General features: G+C 37.4%; 1 protein-coding gene across 4 annotated transcripts in view; it reads left to right on the forward strand.

Moving 5' to 3' along the window:
• The first annotated feature begins 2,680 nt into the window (after positions 1-2,680).
• LOC102222347 (semaphorin-4F) overlaps positions 2,681-24,327 on the forward strand; it is a 75,075-nt gene continuing 53,428 nt past the window's right edge. For 2 of the 4 annotated variants that reach the window (XM_023346878.1, XM_005799632.3), the window contains exon 1: positions 22,843-23,548. In XM_023346878.1, coding sequence (XP_023202646.1) covers positions 23,446-23,548 — 103 coding nt within the window. In that variant the 5' untranslated portion in view covers positions 22,843-23,445. Of the gene's footprint in view, positions 2,697-22,842; positions 23,549-24,327 lie in introns of those variants that run through there. The other 2 variants (XM_023346880.1, XM_023346879.1) reach the window with 2 other exon arrangements.

The raw sequence follows: 24,327 nt of genomic DNA on the forward strand, positions 1-24,327 counted from the left end.
ATACAGTACACCTTCAGCTTCTCGCTGTTTACCAGAAGATGGTCATACAAAAACAATACAGACTTCCTACTTCTCAAAATACTGTCAAAATATACGAGAATTCAGACTCAAACAGTAGCACAAATGACCAATCTGTAGCTGCGTTGACCATGGACCATAAATTGGAATATAAAAAAAAAATATACAAAATTGGAGGTTTAATGGAAGCCTCCAATTTTGAAAAACGGTGTTTTTTCTGCTGTATGAAATTTATTCTATTTCACAAAGATTATTGTTTCACAAAACGAGTTGTGTGACCAACAACCAGATGTTACTACTGGCGGAAAAGATGAAGAAGATGACGGGAAGTGGTTGGAGGACCATGTTTTTTAATGACTTATCGCATAATTTGAATCGTGCTTCTTATATAATGGAAACATTGCAATTGCGAAATTGTTTAGTTTTTTTTTTTTTTACCTTAGGAGATTATTGAAAAAGTTTTGCGCACATTTGGAGTGGAAACAAAGCTGGTTTGTCATGTCAATATAACCATCATCATCCTGACGGTTGGATGTGGGAATTTCCGCTTTAATATTTTCCAACAGTGCTTGAGTTGTTGTCACCTCACAATTTTATTTACTAGACGTATCTTTAGAAAGCCTTGTGCATGGACAACCAAAAGATAATCTTTTCTGATGTTGTTCCCTTGTGGCGCCCCTTTGTGGTGTACTTCACCAAGCAGAAATACATTTTACCAATTATGAAAGAAACACAGATTTCACCAGATGAAGAAAGAAGCTCACAACGGACCTCGATACAGACTTTGCCTTGATGAGAAATATCTTATCTTAGCAAGATGTAGTGTCACGAGATTTCTACATCCTACAATTTCTGGTTTTTTGTTTTTTAACTTTGATCTTTATGAGGCAGTAAATCAATACGAGAGTGAAGACATCTTTTGTCTTGATTGCACCAACTTAAAGTCTTTCAATCATCTGCTGATAAAAACACTTTGTCTGCTGAAAAAGATGACTGATTTGAATTGAGTCTTCATTCTATAGACAGTTTCCATATCTAGATCATAAATTGTTTGTATTTTCACATTATGTATGTTGTCTGTGCTATCACAACTGACCAAATACAACTAAACCAGCTTCCTCCTGCTGGGTACACCACCACCCAGTTATGATACACTGCTGGCCATGTACTGAATATGCCTCGCCATGTAATGAAACATGTCTTGTTTGAGTGATTTTGGAAGCATTTCTTCCATTTTGGCCCCAAAGAGCAGCGCTGGACCGGAGCCAAGATGGCAGATGGAAGCTTGTCTGCAGGGTTTGGATTCCTGCAGAATTTCTAAGACGGCAAACACAGACAACTGGGTGGAGAAAGATGCTACCATGACGAGGATGATGGGTTTTTATTGTTTCTCTGTGTGATAATTTCTCCTTTCTGATGCAGTATCGATTCATCCCTGCAGTTTTTACTTACTGTCTTCTTTTTGCTTCCATACATAAAAGTTTTCTGCTATATTTTAATGGTAATTCAGACCCAGGAGAAATGAAAATTCTCCTTGCTCACCTTCAGTTTTTTTTAATTATGCATTAGTAGACAAATTGCTATAATTTCCCAGATGTTAAGTCCTCATATAGTTATTTACGCATACATTTTAAAACCAGGGTGAATTGCTTCCTTTGCGGCAGTGTGTTTTTAAATGCTTTGATTCTGATTAATGATTAAAAAAAATAATTAAATTACAATTTTGCTCTTCTTTGCTGTATCTGATTAAAATTAAGAAATAATGAGGTGGCTTTGACTTTATCTGCAAATTTGGCTTGAAGTTGGTTCCACTGAACCATTTAATTCAGAAATTCTTGAATTTCTGAATACCTTTTGGTTCAGTCTTTATTATTTATTTTTTGTCTTTCTTTTAGCCTTGTAGTGAATTTTGTATACATTTCCTTCCCTTCCAGTCTTTTACCATCGCCATCCTGTTTGCTTCGGTCTCTATCCATCCCTCCTGACTGTCATCCCTCTGCATCCCTTTCTCTCCTCCATTACTATCTCTCTCTCTCTCTTTCCCGGAGCAGAATGTATACACCGGGTTGCCATAGCAACCGGAGGAGGCCACATGAGGCGGCGGATGAACAAAAGAGCCAGTTAGCATGTTTTCCACCATGAAGAGAGAGAAAGAGAGGGAGAGAATGAATGATGGAGATGGAGGACAATCAGCTTTCATTTTTCATAGGCGAGGGGTTTTGGTGTGTGTGGAAAAACCTGGAGGAGTACCTGGTGAGGGAGGTCGGGGGGAGGGGTGGATGGATGGTGTGGGTGAAACAAGTTCATAAATGAAACAAAGAGAAAGAGGAGAAAAATTATGAAGAAATAGGAGAGGTTAAGACAAAAAGCTTAAAACAATAAACGACACGATGATCATTAAAGCAGAGAATTCACATTGATTTCACTCTGAGGTGGACAAGATGGCAAATTTTAATGAGAAAGAATGATCATTGTTTATTCAAATAGTTAAAAAAAATGCCATGAAATGTCATATCTTGAGTTGGAGGCTGCCTGAAGATTGAAGCTGTTGCACATTATTGTCGATATCATGTCTTCCAGATGGCAGGAGGTTCAACAGCTCACTGAAGGGTTGAGAGGGATCACCTTCAATACTGAAAGCTTTTCTCCTTCCATCGCGCTTCAAAGAAGAGGGGGAGGTAAATGAAACTCTCAGCCATTTTATTTGACTAGTACTGCACTTCCTCTAAAAGCAAGCGAGCATCTTTTTGCTTGAAAATAATTAGAAATCAGCTAAAAATAATTCCATACAACATGAATTCAAAAGGTTAGTAGATTCCCAAGTCAACTGTGCCAGACATGGTATAATCATTGATCTGTTTCATATTTTTTGCATCTTAACAGCAAACCAAATAGTATTTAAATGGGGTTATAAATGTTATGTATTACAGCAGAAAATGTCATCTACAGTCTTCCTTGTTTCCACTCTTTGGGGTTCAGCCAATCAGCACCTGCTGAAATGAATGGCGCTCCTGGATTGGCTGCCAATGGCACATCAAGTTAGGCATTTTAGCTTGTGGAGCCGCATTTCTTTTGAATATCCTTGATGTTTTCAACCATAAAACGTGAGAATAAGCAGATTTTATGCAAACAATTTGCAGTTCTATTTCACAGAAAGATCTTCAGTTAGTTAGTTATAATTAAGTTATTAATTACTGTAAATCACAATTAGAAAGAATACTTCAGACTCAAACTATTAGTTTTTCTCTAATTAACATGTCTCTATTCCAGTTTCTAAAGCTGTCTACTATTTATCTGAAAGGATAATGAAAATCCAAATGAGGATTTGATAGGAACAAGTGTGTAAAAACTTTGGCCTGCAGCCTAAATGATCACAAAATGATCGTTTTCTGAGTGTGCTTCTCTTGTTCCGCCATAAAATACGACTCCAAATAACCACATTATACCATTAAGTAAATTAGTACTTAAAGTTTATTATCAGCAGTTCAGCTGATTGCAGCTGTGCCATTGTTTCTCTGAGTAAACGTAAAGCTCATGACCCTCCATATACATGAGTCCTTAAGGGCACAAGTGGGACAACCATATTCAATTATCCTGCCGATTAAAACTCGTCGGTGATGGAGTGTGCGTGTGTTTGGGTGTGTGAGCAAATATAATTACACCAATTAAACCGTGGAGTCGCCTCAGAGGGTGTGTGTGTGAAAAACCTGGCAGCAGCAGCATGTAGGAGTTGGTGTGTGTGTGGTGATGGGTATGGTGTTTGGTTGTCTGCTTTATCTGGTATGTATGTGTGTGTGTGTGATAATGTAGATTCATGTGCGTGTGTGTGGGTGTTGACATTCTGGCAGAGCACTTCTCTTCACACTCTCCCCCCCCAAAACCCGACTTCTTTGGGCTTGGCTGCCTTCTGGGAGTTGGAGGCGCTCAGAGCTTGTTTGCAGAAAAAAAGGAAGAAATGGATGGAAACATGGAGAGAAATATGTATACATAATGAATAAAATATATAATTTGACATTTAGTGGGTCTAATGACTTTAGCTTACTGTGTGTTAAAAAAAAGAAGTCAGATGTGAAACCTTGTAGAGTGAAAAGCACTTTTTTAATATTAATTGAATATAAGTGGACTAAATAAGGATTGTTGCTTTTGGCAAAACTGCATTTTAACAACAGAAATGAGAAAAGAATGTTACTGTAAATGGATGCAAAGTGGATATCAGGCCAGTGGTTCTTTACATGCAGCGTGAATAACTACAGATTTTCTCAGTCGCTTTGGTCAGAACAGAATTTCTCAACACAGAATTGAAATTCTCAAAACTACGTGTTCAGTCTTCATTTCATTTTCTCACTTGTGCACACCAAAAATGTTGTTGCTCATTTCTGTGGGCAAATTGCAAATACTTCCATGCAAGTGATAGTATGCAATCCTCAACTTTTTCCTACATTTCCATTTGCTGATCAAAATGTTTGTGCAAATTTTGAGAAGGATTTGATAAATGCAACAAAGAATCAGAGAAAAACTGTAATACCACAGCATTACTAATTAGAAGTTCGTAGAACCTCTTGGTATAAAAATGTTTTTCTTTATGGATTAGCAACTTAGGGTTGGTGTGAAACTTAACAGGACAAAAAGATTTGCTGTTGTCACAGTTGATGCCCAAACTATTTTTGCATCTCAAGTGAATTTCAGCAACAGACCAAATGTAGCTTCATTCATTGTTTTAACAATAAACAATGGTGCTCATTACAAGGCGCATACTTCTTGGATTTATTTACACCTTCACCTTCTTGCCTAGAAAACTTTAATAAGATGTACAACATTCACCATTCTCAATATGTTGTCACATCTTCCACAATCAGACCAAATAATTCCAACACTCTGACAGATACTATTTGACAGTAGGGTGTTCAAAACAGCAGGCATCTCACCAAACCGATGTAACCCCCCCGCCCCCCGACATCTTCTGGTGATGTTTGGGTCCGTTTCCCCCACACAATCCTTTAACCGGATCAGAAGTCCCTGTTGTTTAGCCGAAGGGCGGCCGCAGTAAACAAGCCTGTCAGTTTAAATTGAGTCTTAAAGAAACTACCGGTTAAAGTCAGTGGGCGACAAGAAGGACTTAATTTATGTTGACTCTGTTTACCCACTCTGACCACAACACAGTTAAAGCCACAACAGAGCTGTTAAGTTATATTAAACCACTCAGCGCTAGCAGACTGACAGTGATAATGTGGAAGACTCAACTGCAGGCAGACAGACGGATAGATATTCTTTCTCTACTCAGCCTTTTTTCTATAAGTGAAAAAATCTGCCAGTGGAAAAACATGCTCCAATATCTGGCTGAAAAGTTACTTGTAAGTTAGTTTTGACTTATTTCAAATACAAAGATTTTTCCAGTAGAAACTAGACAAAAACCTTTGGAAAGATTTGGTGTTTTTTCAGTGCAGGAGTTCATTGGTGCTGATTGCAGGTTCAGATTTATTCCCAACTCAACAAAGAGAGAACCTTTAAAGTTTCTTTTCTCATTATAAGTTCAAAAAGCAAAACGATACATATGAGCAATTTAGCTCATCATTTAAATGTTTTCATGCCGTTATTGTTTTCCAGCATTTTTCATTGTATCCACCAAATTAAACTGTTTTGCTGAATAACTTAAAAACATAAAGATACATTAAACCGTAAAAATAGATCATATTTAAAAGAATAGCCAGTTCATTCTCACATAATGTTTTCCACAAACTATAGTTCTAGTGCTGACTTACTAGAAGCTTTGACGCCTAAACATAAATGATGAGTAGCAAAAAGTATTAGAAGAAGCAGCAGAATGAACACAGGAGAAATTACACTCTTTTGTATTTTTCCAGCTCTGCACATTATTTGGCTTGTAGATGGACTAATTACCATTTTCCTCTAAGCCAATAGCTATTAGGCTGTTAAACTATTAACACTTTCTGCTGTTGCCAGAAATCATTTCATGCAAATGAGCCAAAACTTTCTGAACCAACCACATAAAAGATAGAAAATCACCTTGAGAAAAAAAACTTTAGGTGTTTACGTTGTAATTGAAAACAGTTCACTTGTCAACCTTATGTGAGTTAAAGTCCCTTTGATGGCAACCAAGAGATTTCACTCACTTCAATTGCACACATGAAAGGTTAGCCAGGGTTGAACTTATATATTTTCTGTCATCGTTCAATAATACATTCACTAATCTCATGCAGTATTCAAGGAACATCTTATTCCATTTCCTCGCATCTATTTTAGGTATAACTCTCAAAAGAATAAAGGAAAACCTCTCCTGATTTTCTGTGATTCTGTTTGGTCGTCTGCTAATCAGTAAGTAGATGTGTACGAGGGACAGATGCCTCACTCAGTCTCCTCCCTCACATCTCTGTCACCCACAACCCCAACCAACCAAAAGATAATGTTGTCTGAGTTTCTTACATTATCCAGTTGGAAAATGTTAAAATTAAAGAGCTTTTAGTGAGAGAAAAAAAATCTCATCTGTATGCACAGTTATTGGCTGTAGATAATATAGTTCTTTGTTGCATTGATTTAATCCCAGAATTTGAGTGTCTGGAATTAGAGAGGGTAATAATTGTGCTATTGACACTTTTAACAGACTGTATAAAATAAATGTACCAAGGTACTCCTATTTTGTACTTTGAAGCATTAAACCGATTACATTTTCTAGAAACTTCTTTTTAGTAATGCATGTTTTCACAGAGCACTTTGACCACTATTGACCACTTTTCAAATTGGGAGACAAGAAAACATAATCCAAGGAAAGACAGAGAAATATGTTTTATCTGCCAGGTATGCTGCGAGAACAAAATGACATAATTCTGTCCTTGTAGCTTGTCCTTTATATATAAGGAGAACTTTTTTCTTTTAGTGTTTCACAAATATTGCACGATTGGACAGAAATATGAAGTTGTGATGGTTATGAGGTTCAGAAATCCTGCAGGTGGAGGGAACTTTAAAGATTTCCCAGGAGTTCTGCACTTGAATTCTTGCAAAGTATGAAAAAATGTCCCACAACGTCGAGTTAAACATTTTACATAAATATCTGGACGTATTTCAAAAAGAAATCCGGTTGCTTACATGTTTCTGCTGGATGCTTTCACACCAGAGGCTGCGCTAGACCTTTTCATCAAAATCTCTTTTGACTCCTAATTTTTTAACATAATAATGATATATGCAGTAGTATTTATTTATTTTAGCTAATATTCCATTGGAAAAAGCTGAACTTATTTCAAAGTATGAAATGTCCTGCTAAATGTCTTCAAACACACTCAGAGCTGTCTACTTGTGACGCAACCATCTAAAATGCATTTCAGATTTGTTTTAGATGGTTGCATCACAATCTAAAATGTATTTTGTTTCCAGTTGTAAACACAGAATAAGGCTAAATTATTGTATTGCCTTGTTGCTGAAAATGTGTTATATAAATAAAATTACCTTTACCTAAATTTACCTCACTTTAAAACTCACAATTTATTTTTGGTGGAAATCTCTTGAAGCTGTCCTCAGCAGCTTCACCAGAACAACTGAAGCACTCTTCTCATTCAAACAATCAGTGCTTTGAGTGAAAAAGACTTAAAAAATTCTGCTAAAAGTCTTTGGGAAAGGAACATGACACATCTGCTTGGTTCCACACTGCAGTACAGACATGATGCTAATGACCGTAATCCAAGTCAGTCAAGCCATCAGCATGAATTAAGAAAAGATTATGATTATGGTTAATGTGTCTAAATAGAAACACAATTCACAGGATTTTTTTAAATTGTCACATGTAAGTTTTAACAATATAAACTTGAGTTGATATGCTGCAACTTGCAGATTTTCTATCAAACTGATGGAGAAGGACAGGCCTTATTGTAGGAAGATTCTTTCAGAATGTACAATTTTAGCATGGAAAATGTAAATTTTCTAAATTTGGTGAAGACAGATTATGTCAGTGTAAAGGAATGTAACTAATCTCAAATGATATAAGTGCAATAATTAGTCAGCAAAAGTTGAAGTAAAAAAATAAATTTGCTGAGTGGTTTTTCAGTTTGCTGGCCACCCTTGTAGATCAGATGATTCATCATGCAGGCAGCTGCTAAACCTTCCCTCAAATGCAGAGTAAGCTGCTGTTAAAATGTGCTTCCTCTTCATCTGCACCCCCACACCGAAAATCCTATTTCTTAGATTTACACGCCGCGGATCGCCCAGGTTTTTCTCAAGTATTTTTCACACCAGTCGAGTATTAATGTCCCAGGGAGCTGTAGGGCTTCACTTTGTACCGAGTACTTGTTTCTTCAATTAGATCTCAGCAGGGTGGAGGGGTACAATGTCGTAGTCGCCGCAGGCCTTCTCCCACTCTCAGCTTCTTCACACACTCAGGAGTGGGTTGATGGGATTAAAGGGACATGCATTGGTTTGGGTGGAACTCCGGGTATGTTAGCAGGGACTCCATTATGACGGTCTAAGAAGACTATGTATGGTACTTTTAAATATTGCAGATATTAAGCAGACAAATAGATCCTGCAGATGTTTTACTCAAAGCTGGGATTCTTACTTGGTAGACGGAGAGGTAAATTGATTTGTATTAAGGGCCCAATTAAAAGTAAACAAGTTATTGAGCACTGCGCATCTTTATTGTGTGTTTATTTTAGACGTTGAGTCTAGTTCAGGAGGGAGTTCATGTTGGCATAATCTACTTAATCTGATTGAGGGCAAGCTCATCTTCACAGCCTCAATAATTGATAGCACCATCTGCTGTGGTGCCGGTCCACCGCAATGCAAAGAATTAGGTTACAACACCACAAGCTAATTGCATTTTACCTTTGTTTGATACAAAGACAATTGACATGAGGCAATTAATGTAGCTCGGATCTGATGTCTTATACATATATGATGTCTGTAAATGTTTGGGTTTGTGGACAGGTACAGTCGGTTTTACATTACACTCCACCGGATCTACTTTGATTAAATTATACAAGCTTTTGCAGCGAAAATAAATAAATACATTTAAAGTAAATAAGAGTTTTTTTCTAAGCATTTGGAACCTTTCACACAAAATTTCTACATTTCTTACTCTTTCAGCACAAAGTTTAAGTATACAAATTAATAATTGTGTGGTAAATGTGAAGAGATGATGCAATGCTTTACCAAAGCTGTAATTTTTACCACTTTACTCAACTTTACTCATTTTAAAGTTCTCTATTTACTAGAATAATGCTAAAGAAAGTGATTTTTATTTTCAGAACCATTGCATCAAAGTTTTATTTGTTTAATGTAATCAGAATTAGTTTTGCCCCCATCAAGTAATAGCTTCATAGATTAGAGGGATTATTATTTCATGCTGCATTCAGGTTAAATTAAATTCAAATAAACCACTTTTAAGATGCTGTCACTTGATTCATATCCTGCCATGTTTGCTGATGTCTTAAAAAACACTGTTTTTGGTCAGAATATGTAGAAATTTGGTTTCGTGTAAGATGCAGAGTGTTGGTTTCACACTGTGCTGCAGTGCGATGACCGGGTATGTTACTTTTCTGTTTTATTTATGTACTTTTCATAGTACAAGTTCATCTGGAAATAAAATGTCAATGCTGTTTGAGATCCACCAAGAGGTTAATTAGTCAAATAATCATTAACCAAATTAATCAAACAATAAGAAGACACATTAACCTTCAGTTTGAGTTGCATTGTTTCTGTAGCAGCAATGCATATACAGTATGTGCTATACATAAAAAAGAAGTTCAAATGAATTTTTGAGATGTCTAAAATAATCTGTGGCAGAATTGTTTATGTTGGGATTAAACTCTGTGCTACAGCGCTAAAACGAAATGCTAAAATGCAGTATTGTGCCTGAGGTTTCAACCACGGAAAGGTATGACGGATTATTTGTGCCCATTCTATGGATTCAGACAATAAATAATATGTAAAGATAGAAGCAGATAGAGCAGACTCTGGTTTAATATTATGAAAATCACCAGAGATCCAAATAAAGAGCTTATTTTATAGATTGAAAAACTGCATTGGACAGTGGACTGAGAGTGAATTTTTAATGTCCAAGTCAGACAAGACATCGTTTTAATCCATGTTATAAATGCCAAGAGTTTCTGGTTTTAACAGTAAAACTTTTAGTTTTATCAAAGGTTAGGGTTTGCTGTCACCTTGTAGTATAAACTAGAAAATTTCGGAAGAAATTTAGCCGGGGCCTGCCAAGGCGCGCCCGTGGGGTTTTGGGCCCGGCGTCGTCACGCCACAAGTCGGCGTCGACGCTAAAGAACGCCGCGACGTGACCAGTGGCACGCGGAGAACCGCAAGAACGTTAAGCGAGGCGGACATGCACCATTCGGTACGATTTAAAATTTTCTCAAGGCTTTTATTTTGGAAGTTTTGTTAAACTTCATTTCAAAGGGCCAAACTAATCCCATGCGTAATAGTCCTTGGGTTAAAATAGTTATATAATGCTGAAAACAGCAATTACATGATGTAAAAATATTCAAGGTTTTTATTTTGAAATTATTATTATGCTTAATTTTAAAGTTACGAACTAATCACATGTGTAACAGTGCTTTGGATGAAAAAGTCATACAAAGACAAAAACAGCAATTGCATGATGTAAAAATATTCAAGGCTTTTATTTTGAAATTATTATTATGCTCCATTTTAAAGTTCCGAACTAATACCACGTGTAACATTGCTTTGGATGAAAAAGTCACATAAAGCCAAAAACAGCAATTACCTGATGTAACAACATTCAAGGCTTTTATTTTGAAATTATTATTATGCTCCATTTTAAAGTTCCGAACTAATCCCATGTGTAACATTGCTTTGGATGAAAAAGTCATATACGGCCAAAAAGAGCAATTACTTCATGTAAAATATTCAAGGCTTTTATTTTGAAATTTTCAGTATGCTTCATTTTAAAGTTCTGAACTAATACCACGTGTAAGAGTGCTGTGGATGAAAAAGTCAAATAAAGCCAAAAAGAGCAATTACGTCATGTAAAAATATTCAAGGCTTTTATTTTGAAATTTTTGTTAAGCTTCATTTTAAAGGGCCAAACTAATACCACGTGTAACAGTGCTTTGGATGAAAAAGTCACATAAAGCCAAAAACAGCAATTACCTGATGTAAAAATATTCAAGGCTTTTATTTTGAAATTATTATTATTCTCCATTTTAAAGTTCCAAAGTAATCCAATGTGTAACAGTGCTTTGGATGAAAACGTCAAATAAAGCCAAAAACAGCAATTACCTGATGTAAAACTATTCAAGGCTTTTATTTTGAAATTATTATTATGCTCCATTTTAAAGTTCCAAAGTAATCCCATGTGTAACAGTGCTTTGGATGAAAACGTCAAATAAAGCCAAAAAAAGCAATTACCTGATGTAAAAATATTCAAGGCTTTTATTTTGAAATTATTATTATTCTCCATTTTAAAGTTCCAAAGTAATCCCATGTGTAACAGTGCTTTGGATGAAAACGTCAAATAAAGCCAAAAACAGCAATTACCTGATGTAAAACTATTCAAGGCTTTTATTTTGAAATTATTATTATTCTCCATTTTAAAGTTCCAAAGTAATCCCATGTGTAACAGTGCTTTGGATGAAAACGTCAAATAAAGCCAAAAACAGCAATTACCTGATGTAAAAATATTCAAGGCTTTTATTTTGAAATTATTATTCTCCATTTTAAAGTTCCAAACTAATCCCATGTGTAACATTGCTTTGGATGAAAAAGTCATATACGGCCAAAAAAAGCAATTACCTGATGTAAAAATATTCAAGGCTTTTATTTTGAAATTATTATTATTCTCCATTTTAAAGTTCCAAAGTAATCCCATGTGTAACAGTGCTTTGGATGAAAACGTCAAATAAAGCCAAAAACAGCAATTACCTGATGTAAAAATATTCAAGGCTTTTATTTTGAAATTATTATTCTCCATTTTAAAGTTCCAAACTAATCCCATGTGTAACATTGCTTTGGATGAAAAAGTCATATACGGCCAAAAAAAGCAATTACCTGATGTAAAAATATTCAAGGCTTTTATTTTGAAATTATTATTATTCTCCATTTTAAAGTTCCAAAGTAATCCCATGTGTAACAGTGCTTTGGATGAAAACGTCAAATAAAGCCAAAAACAGCAATTACCTGATGTAAAACTATTCAAGGCTTTTATTTTGAAATTATTATTATGCTCCATTTTAAAGTTCCAAACTAATCCCATGTGTAACAGTTACTGAGTTAAATCAGTTATATACAGCCCATAGCAGCAGTAGTTCTAAAGGCCAGTTCTCAGTCCTGATCTGTTTCAACTGAGGATAGATAGAACTACAGTGATGCGTATTCGTAGTCCAAATCAGCAGCCAATAGCCTCTTGAGTTCCGTTGCTATGGCAAATAATGGTCTCAGCAGGTGTGAGCTCTGAGCTGTGAGCTCTCAAACACACAAGTGTGTTTGAGCAAACACACTTTACTGAAAAAAAGCATTGGAAACAAATCCTTCTTGTTCGGGAACCGTAATACATATTCGAAAAGCGTTTCGAGCGTATGACAGTTCAATGTGTCTTCTGCGATAGTCCCGAGATTCATATCTGTACCTCACTCAGAGCATTTACAGTGATGAGAGAAAGAAATGTTGTGCCCAGATATGAACCGAGATGGGCTGTCACTCTAATTTGAAGAAAAATGAGAAACTTTGGGTCGCTTAGAGGCAAATTGTGGACAAACCGTAACTGGTATCGACGAGCCGTCTTCACTTTCGAAGAGATCACAGACGTATCTACAAAATGAAATTTGAATGGCATTTCTAGGTGAATTTGTGACGACACAGCAAATCCTCAAAAATAGGGTATTTCTAGGATTTTTCCCATTGAGTTATAATGGGGTTTTTTTCGCAGTTTTTTGCGAATTATGTCGCCACGTTAAGCCCAAATCCCACCAAAAATAATAGCTCCAATGGCGTGAATTTTCTGCACGTTTTGATACCTCATTTGTAGGTGTGCACCCAGCGGTATGAGCCGCATTAACGGTTACGGAAGAAAAATAAAGAATTATAACTAGAAAAACAAAATTTCTGAAGAAATTTAGCCGGGGCCTGCCAAGGCGCGCCCGTCTGGTTTGTGCCCGGCGTCGTCACGCTACAAATTGGCATCGACGCTAAAGGATGCTGCAATGTAATCAAGGTCAGATTTCTTTAGCCGAAATCTCTTTGCTTCCTTGTCTTTCGTTAGGCGATGAAATACGTTCATGTTTGGTTCGGTTCAGTTCTACTCTAGTGGGCAGACTGTACCGCAGCTGCTGCGCTACAGATATTTCTCCGCTGATTTTCAGTAAAACTCTACAACGGAGAACCTGGAGGTTCTGGTTCGGATGAACAAAATAAACCCAGATATTTTATGTTTTATTATTTGAAATTATTGATAGGCCAAGCATAATGAAAAAAAACTCAGATCATGAAGTTATTTTATGTAATTCAAACAAAAATTATAATTTACATCATACCAAGCTAATATTATGTAGTTCTGCTGTTTTTCACTGTCGGCACAAGACGGCAGCTGAGAGTATCTGTATCCGAAGCAACTGATTCAGTGAAGTAGCTTAATATGCTAGTTCCGGTTATTTGTGGCAATTTCTGCAAGTCACAATAGCTCTAGGTTGAGGTAAAACAAAATTGCCTTATTTCAGCTGATCAGATTGATGTTAACAGAGATTTTGTAGCCTAACAGGTTTCACGAAAGCCAGTTAGCAAAGTGCTAACATGTGAACAAATTGTGGTTCCATCAAGCTAGCAGCTACGCTATCAGAGCCACAACAAAATATCCCACAGCAGTCAAACTTTTAAAATCGATCACATTTCTTAAAGAACACATTACATTTAACAACTGTAAGCAGTTCTAATAATATAGTAATGAAATTAAATAGTATATTTTATGGACATAACACAAACACTTCTTACCTTAACCAAGCAGTCGGAAGCAGAAAGCTCTTCTTCTTCTTTTTGTTTTTAATGGCGGTTGGCAAGCAACTTAATGGTGTGCATTACCGCCACCTACTGGTATGGAGTGTGGATCAGGGCGCAACTTAAAAAAAAACAAACACTAAATCCTTTCTATCAGTTTAGTTTTCTTAAGAAATTTTATGAAATAACATAAATATTCATGGGGCGTGCTGTGGTGGCGCAGGGGGTTAGCACGCCCCACGTTTCAGTTAACCGCTCCCCAATCTAAAGTCTTACATATAATCCTGTTACCTTCAAACATGTAATAACCGCTTTATTTATTTTGTGTTTAATTAATATCTTATTAAGTTTAAATGTCTCTATATCATATTTCCTAATTTATTGTACTTGCTTTATATTTTCCACAATTAATTATTACATGTTCTACTGTTTCCATATCCATACCACACTCACATCTACCTGTTGGATGTTTACCAATCAAATTTAAAGTTTTGTTTAATCCAGTATATCCAAGGCACAATCTTTTTTTTTTTCATACTTGCTCTTTTCGCTTTTCAGACTTACAATACTTCATTTGAGCCAGCTGGGGGAGACAATTCTCTGTTTTAGCCAGTAGGGTATTAGGGTTTTCAATGGATTTTCCCCATTGACTTATAATGGGGTTTTTTTCGTAGTTTTTTGCGAATTATGTCGCCATGTTCATCCCGAATCCCACCAAAAGTAATAGCTGGAATGGCGTGAATTTTCTGCAGGTTTTGATACCTCTTTTGTAGGTGTGCACCAAGCGGTATGAGCCGCATTAACGGTTACGGATGAAAAATAAAGAATTATAATAATAACTAGAAAATTTCGGAAGAAATTTAGCCGGGGCCTGCCAAGGCGCGCCCGTGGGGTTCGGGCCCGGCGTCGTCGCGCCACAAATCGGCTTCGACGCCAAAGAACGCCGCGACGTCACCAGTGGCACGCGGAGAACCGCAAGAACGTTAAGCGAGGCGGACGTGCACCATTCGGTACGATTTAAAATGTTGTCAAGGCTTTTATTTTGGAAGTTTCAGTATGCTTCATTTCAAAGGGCCAAACTAATCCCATGCGTAATAGTCCTTGGGTTAAAATAGTTATATAATGCTCAAAACACAAGTAGCTGATGTAAAAGTATTCAAGGCTTTTATTTTGAAATTTTCAATATGCTTCATTTTAAAGTTCTGAACTAATACCACGTGTAAGAGTGCTTTGGATGAAAAAGTCAAATAAAGCCAAAAAGAGCAATTACGTCATGTAAAAATATTCAAGGCTTTTATTTTGAAATTTTCAGTATGCTTCATTTCAAAGGGCCAAACTAATACCATGTGTAACAGTGCTTTGGATGAAAAAGTCAAATAAAGCCAAAACAGAGCAATTACATGATGTCAAAATATTCAAGGCTTTTATTTTGAAATTTTTGTTAATCTTCATTTCAAAGGGCCAAACTAATACCATGTGTAACAGTGCTTTGGATGAAAAAGTCATACAAAGCCAAAAACAGCAATTGGATGATGTAAAAATATTCAAGGCTTTTATTTTGAAATTATTATTATGCTCCATTTTAAAGTTCCAAACTAATCCCATGTGTAACAGTGCTGTGGATGAAAAATTAATATACGGCCAAAAAAAGCAATTACATGATGTAAAAATATTCAAGGCTTTTATTTTGAAATTTTCAGTATGCTTCATTTCAGAGGGCCAAACTAATACCACGTGTAACAGTGCTTTGGATGAAAAAGTCACATAAAGCCAAAAACAGCAATTAGCTGATGTAAAAATATTCAAGGCTTTTATTTTGAAATTATTATTATGCTCCATTTTAAAGTTCCGAACTAATCCCATGTGTAACATTGTTTGGATGAAAAAGTCATATACGGCCAAAAAGACCAATTACTTCATGTAAAATATTCAAGGCTTTTATTTTGAAATTTTCAGTATGCTTCATTTTAAAGTTCTGAACTAATACCACCTGTAAGAGTGCTTTGGATGAAAAAGTCAAATAAAGCCAAAAAGAGCAATTACGTCATGTAAAAATATTCAAGGCTTTTATTTTGAAACTTTTGTTAAGCTTCATTTCAAAGGGCCAAACTAATACCACGTGTAACAGTGCTTTGGATGAAAAAGTCAAATAAAGCCAAAAAGAGCAATTACATGATGTAAAAATATTCAAGGCTTTTATTTTGAAATTTTTGTTAATATTCATTTCAAAGGGCCAAACTAATACCATGTGTAACAGTGCTTTGGATGAAAAAGTCAAATAAAGCCAAAAAGAGCAATTACGTCATGTAAAAATATTCAAGGCTTTTATTTTGAAATTTTTGTTAAGCTTCATTTTAAAGGGCCAAACTACTACCACGTGTAACAGTGCTTTGGATGAAAAAGTCACATAAAGCCAAAAACAGCAATTACCTGATGTAAAAATATTCAAGGCTTTTATTTTGAAATTTTCAGTATGCTTAATTTTAAAGTTCCAAACTAATCCCATGTGTAACAGTTACTGAGTTAAATCAGTTATATACAGCCCAAAGCAGCAAGTAGTTGTAAAGGCCAGTTCTCAGTCCTGATCTGTTTCAACTGAGGATAGATAGAACTACAGTGATGCGTATTCGTAGTCCAAATCAGCAGCCAATAGCCTCTTGAGTTCCGTTGCTATGGCAAATAATGGTCTCAGCAGGTGTGAGCTCTGAGCTGTGAGCTCTCAAACACACAAGTGTGTTTGAGGAAACACACTTTACTGAAAAAAAGCATTGGAAACAAATCCTTCTTGTTCGGGAACCGTAATACATATTCGAAAAGCGTTTCGAGCGTATGACAGTGCAATGTGTCTTCTGCGATAGTCCCGAGATTCATATCTGTACCTCACTCAGAGCATTTACAGCGATGAGAGAAAGAAATGTTGTGCCCAGATATGAACCGAGATGGGCTGTCACTCTAATTTGAAGAAAAATGAGAAACTTTGGGTCGCTTAGAGGCAAATTGTGGACAAACCGTAACTGGTATCGACGAGCCGTCTTCACTTTCGAAGAGATCACAGACGTATCTACAAAATGAAATTTGAATGGCATTTCTAGGTGAATTTGTGACGACACAGCAAATCCTCAAAAATAGGGTATTTCTAGGATTTTTCCCATTGACTTATAATGGGGGTTTTTTCGTAGTTTTTTGCGAATTATGTCGCCACGTTAAGCCCAAATCCCACCAGAAGTAATAGCTCCAATGGCGTGAATTTTCTGCACGTTTTGATACCTCATTTGTAGGTGTGCACCCAGCGGTACGAGCCGCATTAACGGTTACGGAAGAAAAATAAAGATTAAAGAGACGCTTCTCTCCGACAATAGTAATAGGTTCCTGCCATTGCTTTGCATGGCAGGCCCCAATAATAAAGAAACTTTTCTTGGGAGAATAGCAATAGGTTCCTGCCATTGCTTTGCATGGCAGGCCCCAATAAAGAGACGCTTCTCTCCGACAATAGTAATAGGTTCCTGCCATTGCTTTGCATGGCAGGCCCCAATAAAACAGTATTAAAGAAAAATTTCACCTTGTAGGATCATTGGAGCGTTTACTGTGACTCCTTAACTCAGTAAACATGTGAACTGTATAATCTATTTGAGGTTCTAGTACAAGAGTCAGTTGGCTATCTTTGGTTAAAAGTCACTTCGTCAGCACTTTAGATTTTATAGGAATCAATTTCAGTGACCGTTGATATATACTGTAAGTGTGTGTGTTTTTACAGGGTAATCTGTGTTTCTTTGACGAATGAGTCTACAAATTGCATTTCCGATAAATGGCTTCTACATCCAATCTCAGATGAACATCAGCTGCATGTGGAGTCCACGTCTGTTTTTCACATGACCAGACCGTGTTTGTGTTGTTCTTTTGTTTGGCATCTAAATAATTCATTGCCAAGCATTGTTTTAACATCTTTAATTTACAGCACAGAGACCGATAACACACACAGTTTTCCCAAGTGATGCGATGGTGGCACTGGCAGGAAATAATGTGCCAATATTTCTGAAACTTAAACAGTTTTATTAATGATATAAACATCAAATGCATGGAAATAGAGATAGAAGATGGGCTTTCGTAAATTAATCTCACAAGAGAAGTGAAACCTAACATGTTACCTTTAAATAAAGATACATTGGAGGATTTTAGGCTTTTGGTTTCGTTTGTCTAATTCAGCTCTTATTAGAGGATAAATGCACAAAACCAAGACATTAAGGTGGTGTAAAGGCAGAAATACAGCTTCAGTGAGATACTTTTCTTATTTAGAAGAGTAAAGTGACAAACGACATTTTTCATCTTTACTGCTCTTTCTGATAAATTATTGAAACATAATGCAAAACTCAGATTGAAACATTATGCAGACGTGGTAAGCACTGCAGTATTTTCCCTTCCTTTTTGTTTTTATGCTATTCTGGCCCACAGGATCACGATAAAAAGCTCTTCTCATTCTTCTTCCTGTACTCATCAGGCCACAATAGGCGAAAGAAAAATCTTGTTGGAGAAACACTGAAATAAAAGCAGAACGCAGGGCATTTCAGGCTTTCACCTGAGAGGCAGTACAAGGCTGAGAGCTTTTGTTACAAGTACCTGTAGTTTTCTTTCTCATATTACAGCATTGTTCAGCAGAAGAGGAGGAGAATCTGGGGAGTGAACCCTTATACATCTTATACATGCACAGCACAAGCTCATCCTCTGAACAACCTCCCCCCACTGAGGAAAAGCTCTTTGTTTTATCAGAGCTTTGTCCCAGAGACTGCTTGTTTTCTGAGCCGGGATAGTTTCATTCTTTGTGGTTGACCTAAAAATGTGTCCATATTCGAGTTACAAAATGTGCATTTTTACCTCACGAAGATGTTTGCATCGTGCTTTTATATCGTTAAAGATAGATATGCAAACAAACAGCAGGACAAGACACGTCCACATACGTTTCTGCATCCCCAGCATTCAGTTTTTATGCACCACAAATCTGGAACAAACTTCCGGAAAACTGAAAAGATGCTGAAACACTGAGTTCCTTTAAATCAAAGCTGAAACCCCGCCTGTTTAAAGCTGTGATTGATTTCTAGTGCCTGGAACATTGATCACTATATTTGATGCTTGCTTGATGATTTTGATGATGGCGTTTGACAAAATGTAACATTTATTTGTTGTTCCACAATTGGTTACTGTATGGTATTATGGTTTTGTGCTTTGTTGCAGTTCAGAGTGTTCAAGGTAGCATTCAGCAGTTATGTATTTTATCATTGTCAAAGAGTACTAAAACCAAGCTGACATTCAATGCTGTTTAATTCCTCTTTAAATAACACCACTTCCACTTTTGTTCTACTTGAGTAAACATGGTTATTCATGAATCAACTGGCAATGAAATGCTTTAACTGTTGATCCAAATCTGGAGGCTTACCTGAGCTCAGTGTAGCTCAGCTCCACTGCTTGAATCAATCCCCCCCAACAGAAATCAAACAGCACAATCCATTGTTTGAGGATTAGAGGCAAAGGTTTTTGAGACATTTGTTCCATTTCCTCCTCAGCAGAGGTAAGAGACGGGGGGTAAATCAGCTGGCCACCAGCCGGCTGCAGCCCAAATACCGTGTAGTATGTAGGTTAAAGACTGACCTCCATGTCTGGTAATCTTCTTTAGCCAGACAATTAGCATGAAATTCATGCATGCAGCATTGTACTTTACCCTGTAATTTGTCTAATTTTTGGCGGGAGGATGTAAAGAATGAATGAAACATGGACAGACGGAGTAAAAGTCTTCAGCTTACTTTGCTTTAAAATCAGTCAAGACAACAGGGAGACAGACAGTCATAACTCACAATATCATCAGTTTAATTCAGAAATCTTTTATCTAAAGGAATTGGATCTACGAGTCTGTGCGGAACATCATTCGTCTTTGCACTTGCAGCACATATTGAAAACCTATGACTAAAAAGCTCTAAAAAGCAATTATTGAATTTAAAAAACACACATCACACCAAAATACAGTGCATCAGGCACGGATTTGCTACATTTAAATGAATGCAGCTGGTTTATTTATTTATTTCTCAACAATGTCAGTGTTGTGTCTATGTCCAAGAACAAGGTCAATGTCGTGTGTGTTTCTGTCTCCCTGAGTGATTCAGAGTCATTTAATTACATTTGCTGGAGGAGCTGGTCTCCAGTCTGTCCTCATCACTTTCCCTCTGTCTCATTTTCCTTTCTGTCGTCGTCCTGCCTCACAACAATTCCTCTAGCCTCCACCCATTAGTCACACACATGCAGCGTCATGTACACCCACAAAATCCTTCTCCAGAGCCTGGTTGGTACAGGGAGAAACCCACATTTTTGCACATACTAACACATATTTGTATTTCGGAACAAAGAGCCGTGGATGCAGGCAGACACATACATTAACCAAAGAAGTGCAGGGTCACGGATTGCAGTCTTTTTACATCAGGTTCTGAATATTAATGTGTGGGGACGGATAAGCAGCCGTGACAATCCCTTTAAAGCCCTGCTATTCTCTGGTTGGTGCATCTGGTTAATGTATGCCAATCTTTAGCTTAAATTTATGCAAATTTGGGTTTTTAGGTGATGTGCACTGTGATTTTTTTTTTGGTTCCAGTCTGTGTTTCCCTGTTTCCTTCTAAATATCTTGATACATTTGAAATGATTCAAATAATAAAAAAAAATATTTCTTTCTGCTTCACCTGTCCAGAAGGGGGCAGCAGCTGTGCTTGCAGCTCTCACCCTCCTCATGTGTTATCTTTACATTATTGTAAAAAGAAAAAGGAAGACTACATTTCCATCAAAAAATAAAGAAATTTTTGAGTTTGAAAAGTCACAAATTTGCTAGAAAAACACTATTTGTCTCAGAAAATTTTCAGAAAAACCAAGGAAGTATCTAAGACTGAGAAGCTGAAAGTCTTGCCCCAGGTACAATCTAGTTATTTCCCCAAAAGTCTTAAAGAAAGGCTCTGAGCTCCAAATGTCCACAGTGGCTTCCCCCGATGAAGACATCTTTTGTTATACAGAGCAATGTTTAGCCATTCAAAAGTCATCGCCTGCATAAAGATGCGACACGCACAGCGTGAGATTAATCAGGCTCGATTAGAGATGGCGCCGCTTGCTTCTTAGCTCCCCTTGGCTTCTCTTAACCGTTGCTGCCTCACCCTTGACCCTTAGCCCTGCTCCTCCTCCTCCAGCCCTCATCGTCTACCAAATCCTTTAATCTGGTCTCCTCGGTGACCCTTTCCTTTATTCTGTCGACTGGTACAAGTCTGTGCCCACGCCCCATGAAATCTGTTGGTCAGCACTCCTAGCTTAGCCACTCTCCTCCTGGGAAGAAGAAGAAGAGGGGGGGAAAAAGAAGCAGGAAAGAGAGCTTATGGCTGGAGTACAATTAATCAAGAGAGATTAAAAAACAGACTGAGCGGGAACGACTGCAGTTCATTTTGTAACCTACTTTTTCTAGGACTGCTGTGTTTAATGAAGTGCTTTTTGCTCCACTTCTGCCATAAATGCTACATATTTCAGATGTTGTGCCTCCTTCTGATGCTGTTTTGTTGACAGAAATTGCAGAAATCACACCAGAGAGAGTTAAAAATGTAACTATGAAAGTTATCATAGCATGTAATCAAGCCAGATTCTTAGCTTTACCTAGATTTACCTTTTCATTAAAATCTGATTCCATCCACACAAGTTTAAATTACCTAAAATACAACATTTATTTGTTGAAAAGTTTAACATGGATTGATTTAAAAGCTATTAACAAGAGTGATTTAGTTTAAGGTTGTCATCAGTCATGAAGTTTTTGTTCCCGATATGGATGTGTTATTTCAGAAGAATTATGAACCTCTTCTGATTCAAAGTTGTAGTAATAAAAAAAACAATGTCATATGCTTAGAAACTCAGGATACATTTAGCTAACGACTCTGAAAGGTCTAGTTCTTTTAGCTCTTACTGCAGCATTTGATACTGTTGATCACAGTATTCTTATCTCAAAGGTGCAGAATTGGATTTGCCTCATATGTACCTAAGTGAGAGAATATTTAAATTTGATACAGAGAGGTTCCTCTGCGCTCCAGCCCTCCTGTCATGGCCCCAGGAATCAATTCTTGGTCCTCTCCTTTTCTTTGTACTGGTTCCCTCTGTAGTCTTTTCCTAGAACATTTCTCCTTCATTCAACCCTCCGTTAGCAATCTTGAAGACATCAAAGCTTATGCGGCTCCAAATCTTCTGAGCTTCAGCGAAAGAAAAACAAAGGTTACTTTAGCCAGGCTTAATAATTCCTCACATAATGTGTCAACCAGAATATTGGCAGAGTTCAAACCAGAAGTAGTTTAATAGTCTCAAAGATTAATTTACTCCATGGATCAGACTTGTTTGTCCAGCACATTTCCAAAAAGGCTTCATTGGTTTGAAATCTGGAGGATTTGGAGTCCAAATCAAGACATTAAATTGTGGTAGGCCTTTAGATGTCCATATCCATGTTTATAACACCATTATGTTATTTTATTCTAATAGTCAGTGATTTTTATATAGGCTACTTTCTTAATTTCTTAGCTTGTTTTGAGAAACATAAAACAATAAGCAGCACTTTTCCAAAATGTGAATGATTTTGATGTTTTCACTAGCAATTTTTACCTTTTTCTATAATATTACAGAAGATTTATCTATAAAACTGGTATTTTCCCTTAGGAAATTGTTTAACTAAATCTCATGAAAGTCAGTCAGTTTAGGAAGATTTTTCTCTGTTCCTGAAGGACATTAATCCTCTGCGCACCTGCCGGCGTGACGTCACCAGTACACCTGGACTTCCCTCTCTCGGAGCTCCTGGGTGGGCGGGGCCACCGGCTTCCACTCAGTTCTCGAGCGTCTTTGCTGAACACATCTTCAGCGCGAGCCGCTGTCACCGCGCTCCGTGTTCCTGTGATCTCGTTCCTGCGCTCCGGACCGAATCGAATCCTCAAAGCGATTCGTTCTTCTTCAAACAACCAAACATTTTTAGCTGTAAAGGAATAAACGGTTTTATTTCTTTTTTCCCCCCAATTGGGACAGACTGGAAAAATAGCAGGGCACAGAGCGGAGCGTGAAAAGCGAGGCTGTTCGGATTATTATAGCCCGGGACAGTGGACATTATTCCCAGCAGAAGAGTACGGCACTTTGACTTACTTCGTTGCATAGTTGTCGGGTATATTCAAATAAAGCTGCTGTTTTGCTTTATTGGTGGAATACAAACGCTTCACATTTGCACCGAGTGGATGCACTTCTTTCTGTGCGCTTTGTGCAGACGGTAGCTGGTGAAAAGACTAACCTGTAGGAGGGTAACAAAGTAAAACGCGTTTTTATTTCTCAATTAGAATAAATCTGCTCAGGTGACGCTGCAAACCCGGAAACTGGATGAGGATGCTTGGTTGAAACGAGCCTGTTGGTGAAGTCAGATCTGCTGTAGTTTCGGGGATGGGAGACGGGATGACCCTCAGCGGTGTGCTGCTTGTTTTGGTCCCGATGTGCTGCCTGATGCCCGGGAACTGCGTCCCAGCGACTCTGGGCGCACTTAAAGGTGAGTACAATCCAGCAGAAGAAGTCAGCTGTTAGCGCATTTATCTTTTCACTTTATATTTGTGAAATCAAAACAACCCAGCGTGTCATGAAAAGAGAGAGAGAGACTCCTGCAACTTTATGGAGCTTGTTTTTTCTAATTCACAATTTTCACTTACATGCAAAGGGTTGACCAAAATGAAGCATGATATGCGCCAGTAAAAGGTAATGACTTAAACTCCTCCTGCGACTTATTTTAACCCGACTGCTGTGTTTGTTGCCATGCGTTGCAGCCCGGTTTTACGCGCTCCAAAGCGCAGAGCCATTCGGCTGCCTCCAGTCTTTGTTGCAGGAGTTGATAAATGGAGATTTCTGGCAAAGAAAGCAGGTGCCAGACCTATTCTGCTCCAACCCCAACAACAAGTGCGCTGGTTGGGCAGAAAGAAACTCAGACCTGCAAGACGGGTTGACCCAAACACGCGTCGGGCTAAGAATTTAAAGGAACAGTTCGCTCAAACGAATTTTCTGCATGGAGGAAATTTATTCTTGTTTTGCAGGAATCGGCAAAGGTCAGGTTCTGCAGCTTTGCAGGGATTTATTGTTTTGCTCATGCTCAGTCAGTCGTGTTTCCAGCAGAATGCATCAGTAAAATAATCTTTATCCTAATTTCAGTGAGGTTTGAAGTGATGCAGAGTTAAAGGGTGATAAAGATTTAATGTGACTTTGAGTGAGGGTGAAGATAAGAAAAGCATAACAAGTCAACTCTTTTTGGTTGCATTATCAACAGATGTGCAGGGTTTT

The sequence above is a fragment of the Xiphophorus maculatus genome, chromosome 14 (assembly GCF_002775205.1).
Source record: "Xiphophorus maculatus strain JP 163 A chromosome 14, X_maculatus-5.0-male, whole genome shotgun sequence".
Classification (NCBI taxonomy): Eukaryota; Metazoa; Chordata; class Actinopteri; order Cyprinodontiformes; family Poeciliidae; genus Xiphophorus; species Xiphophorus maculatus.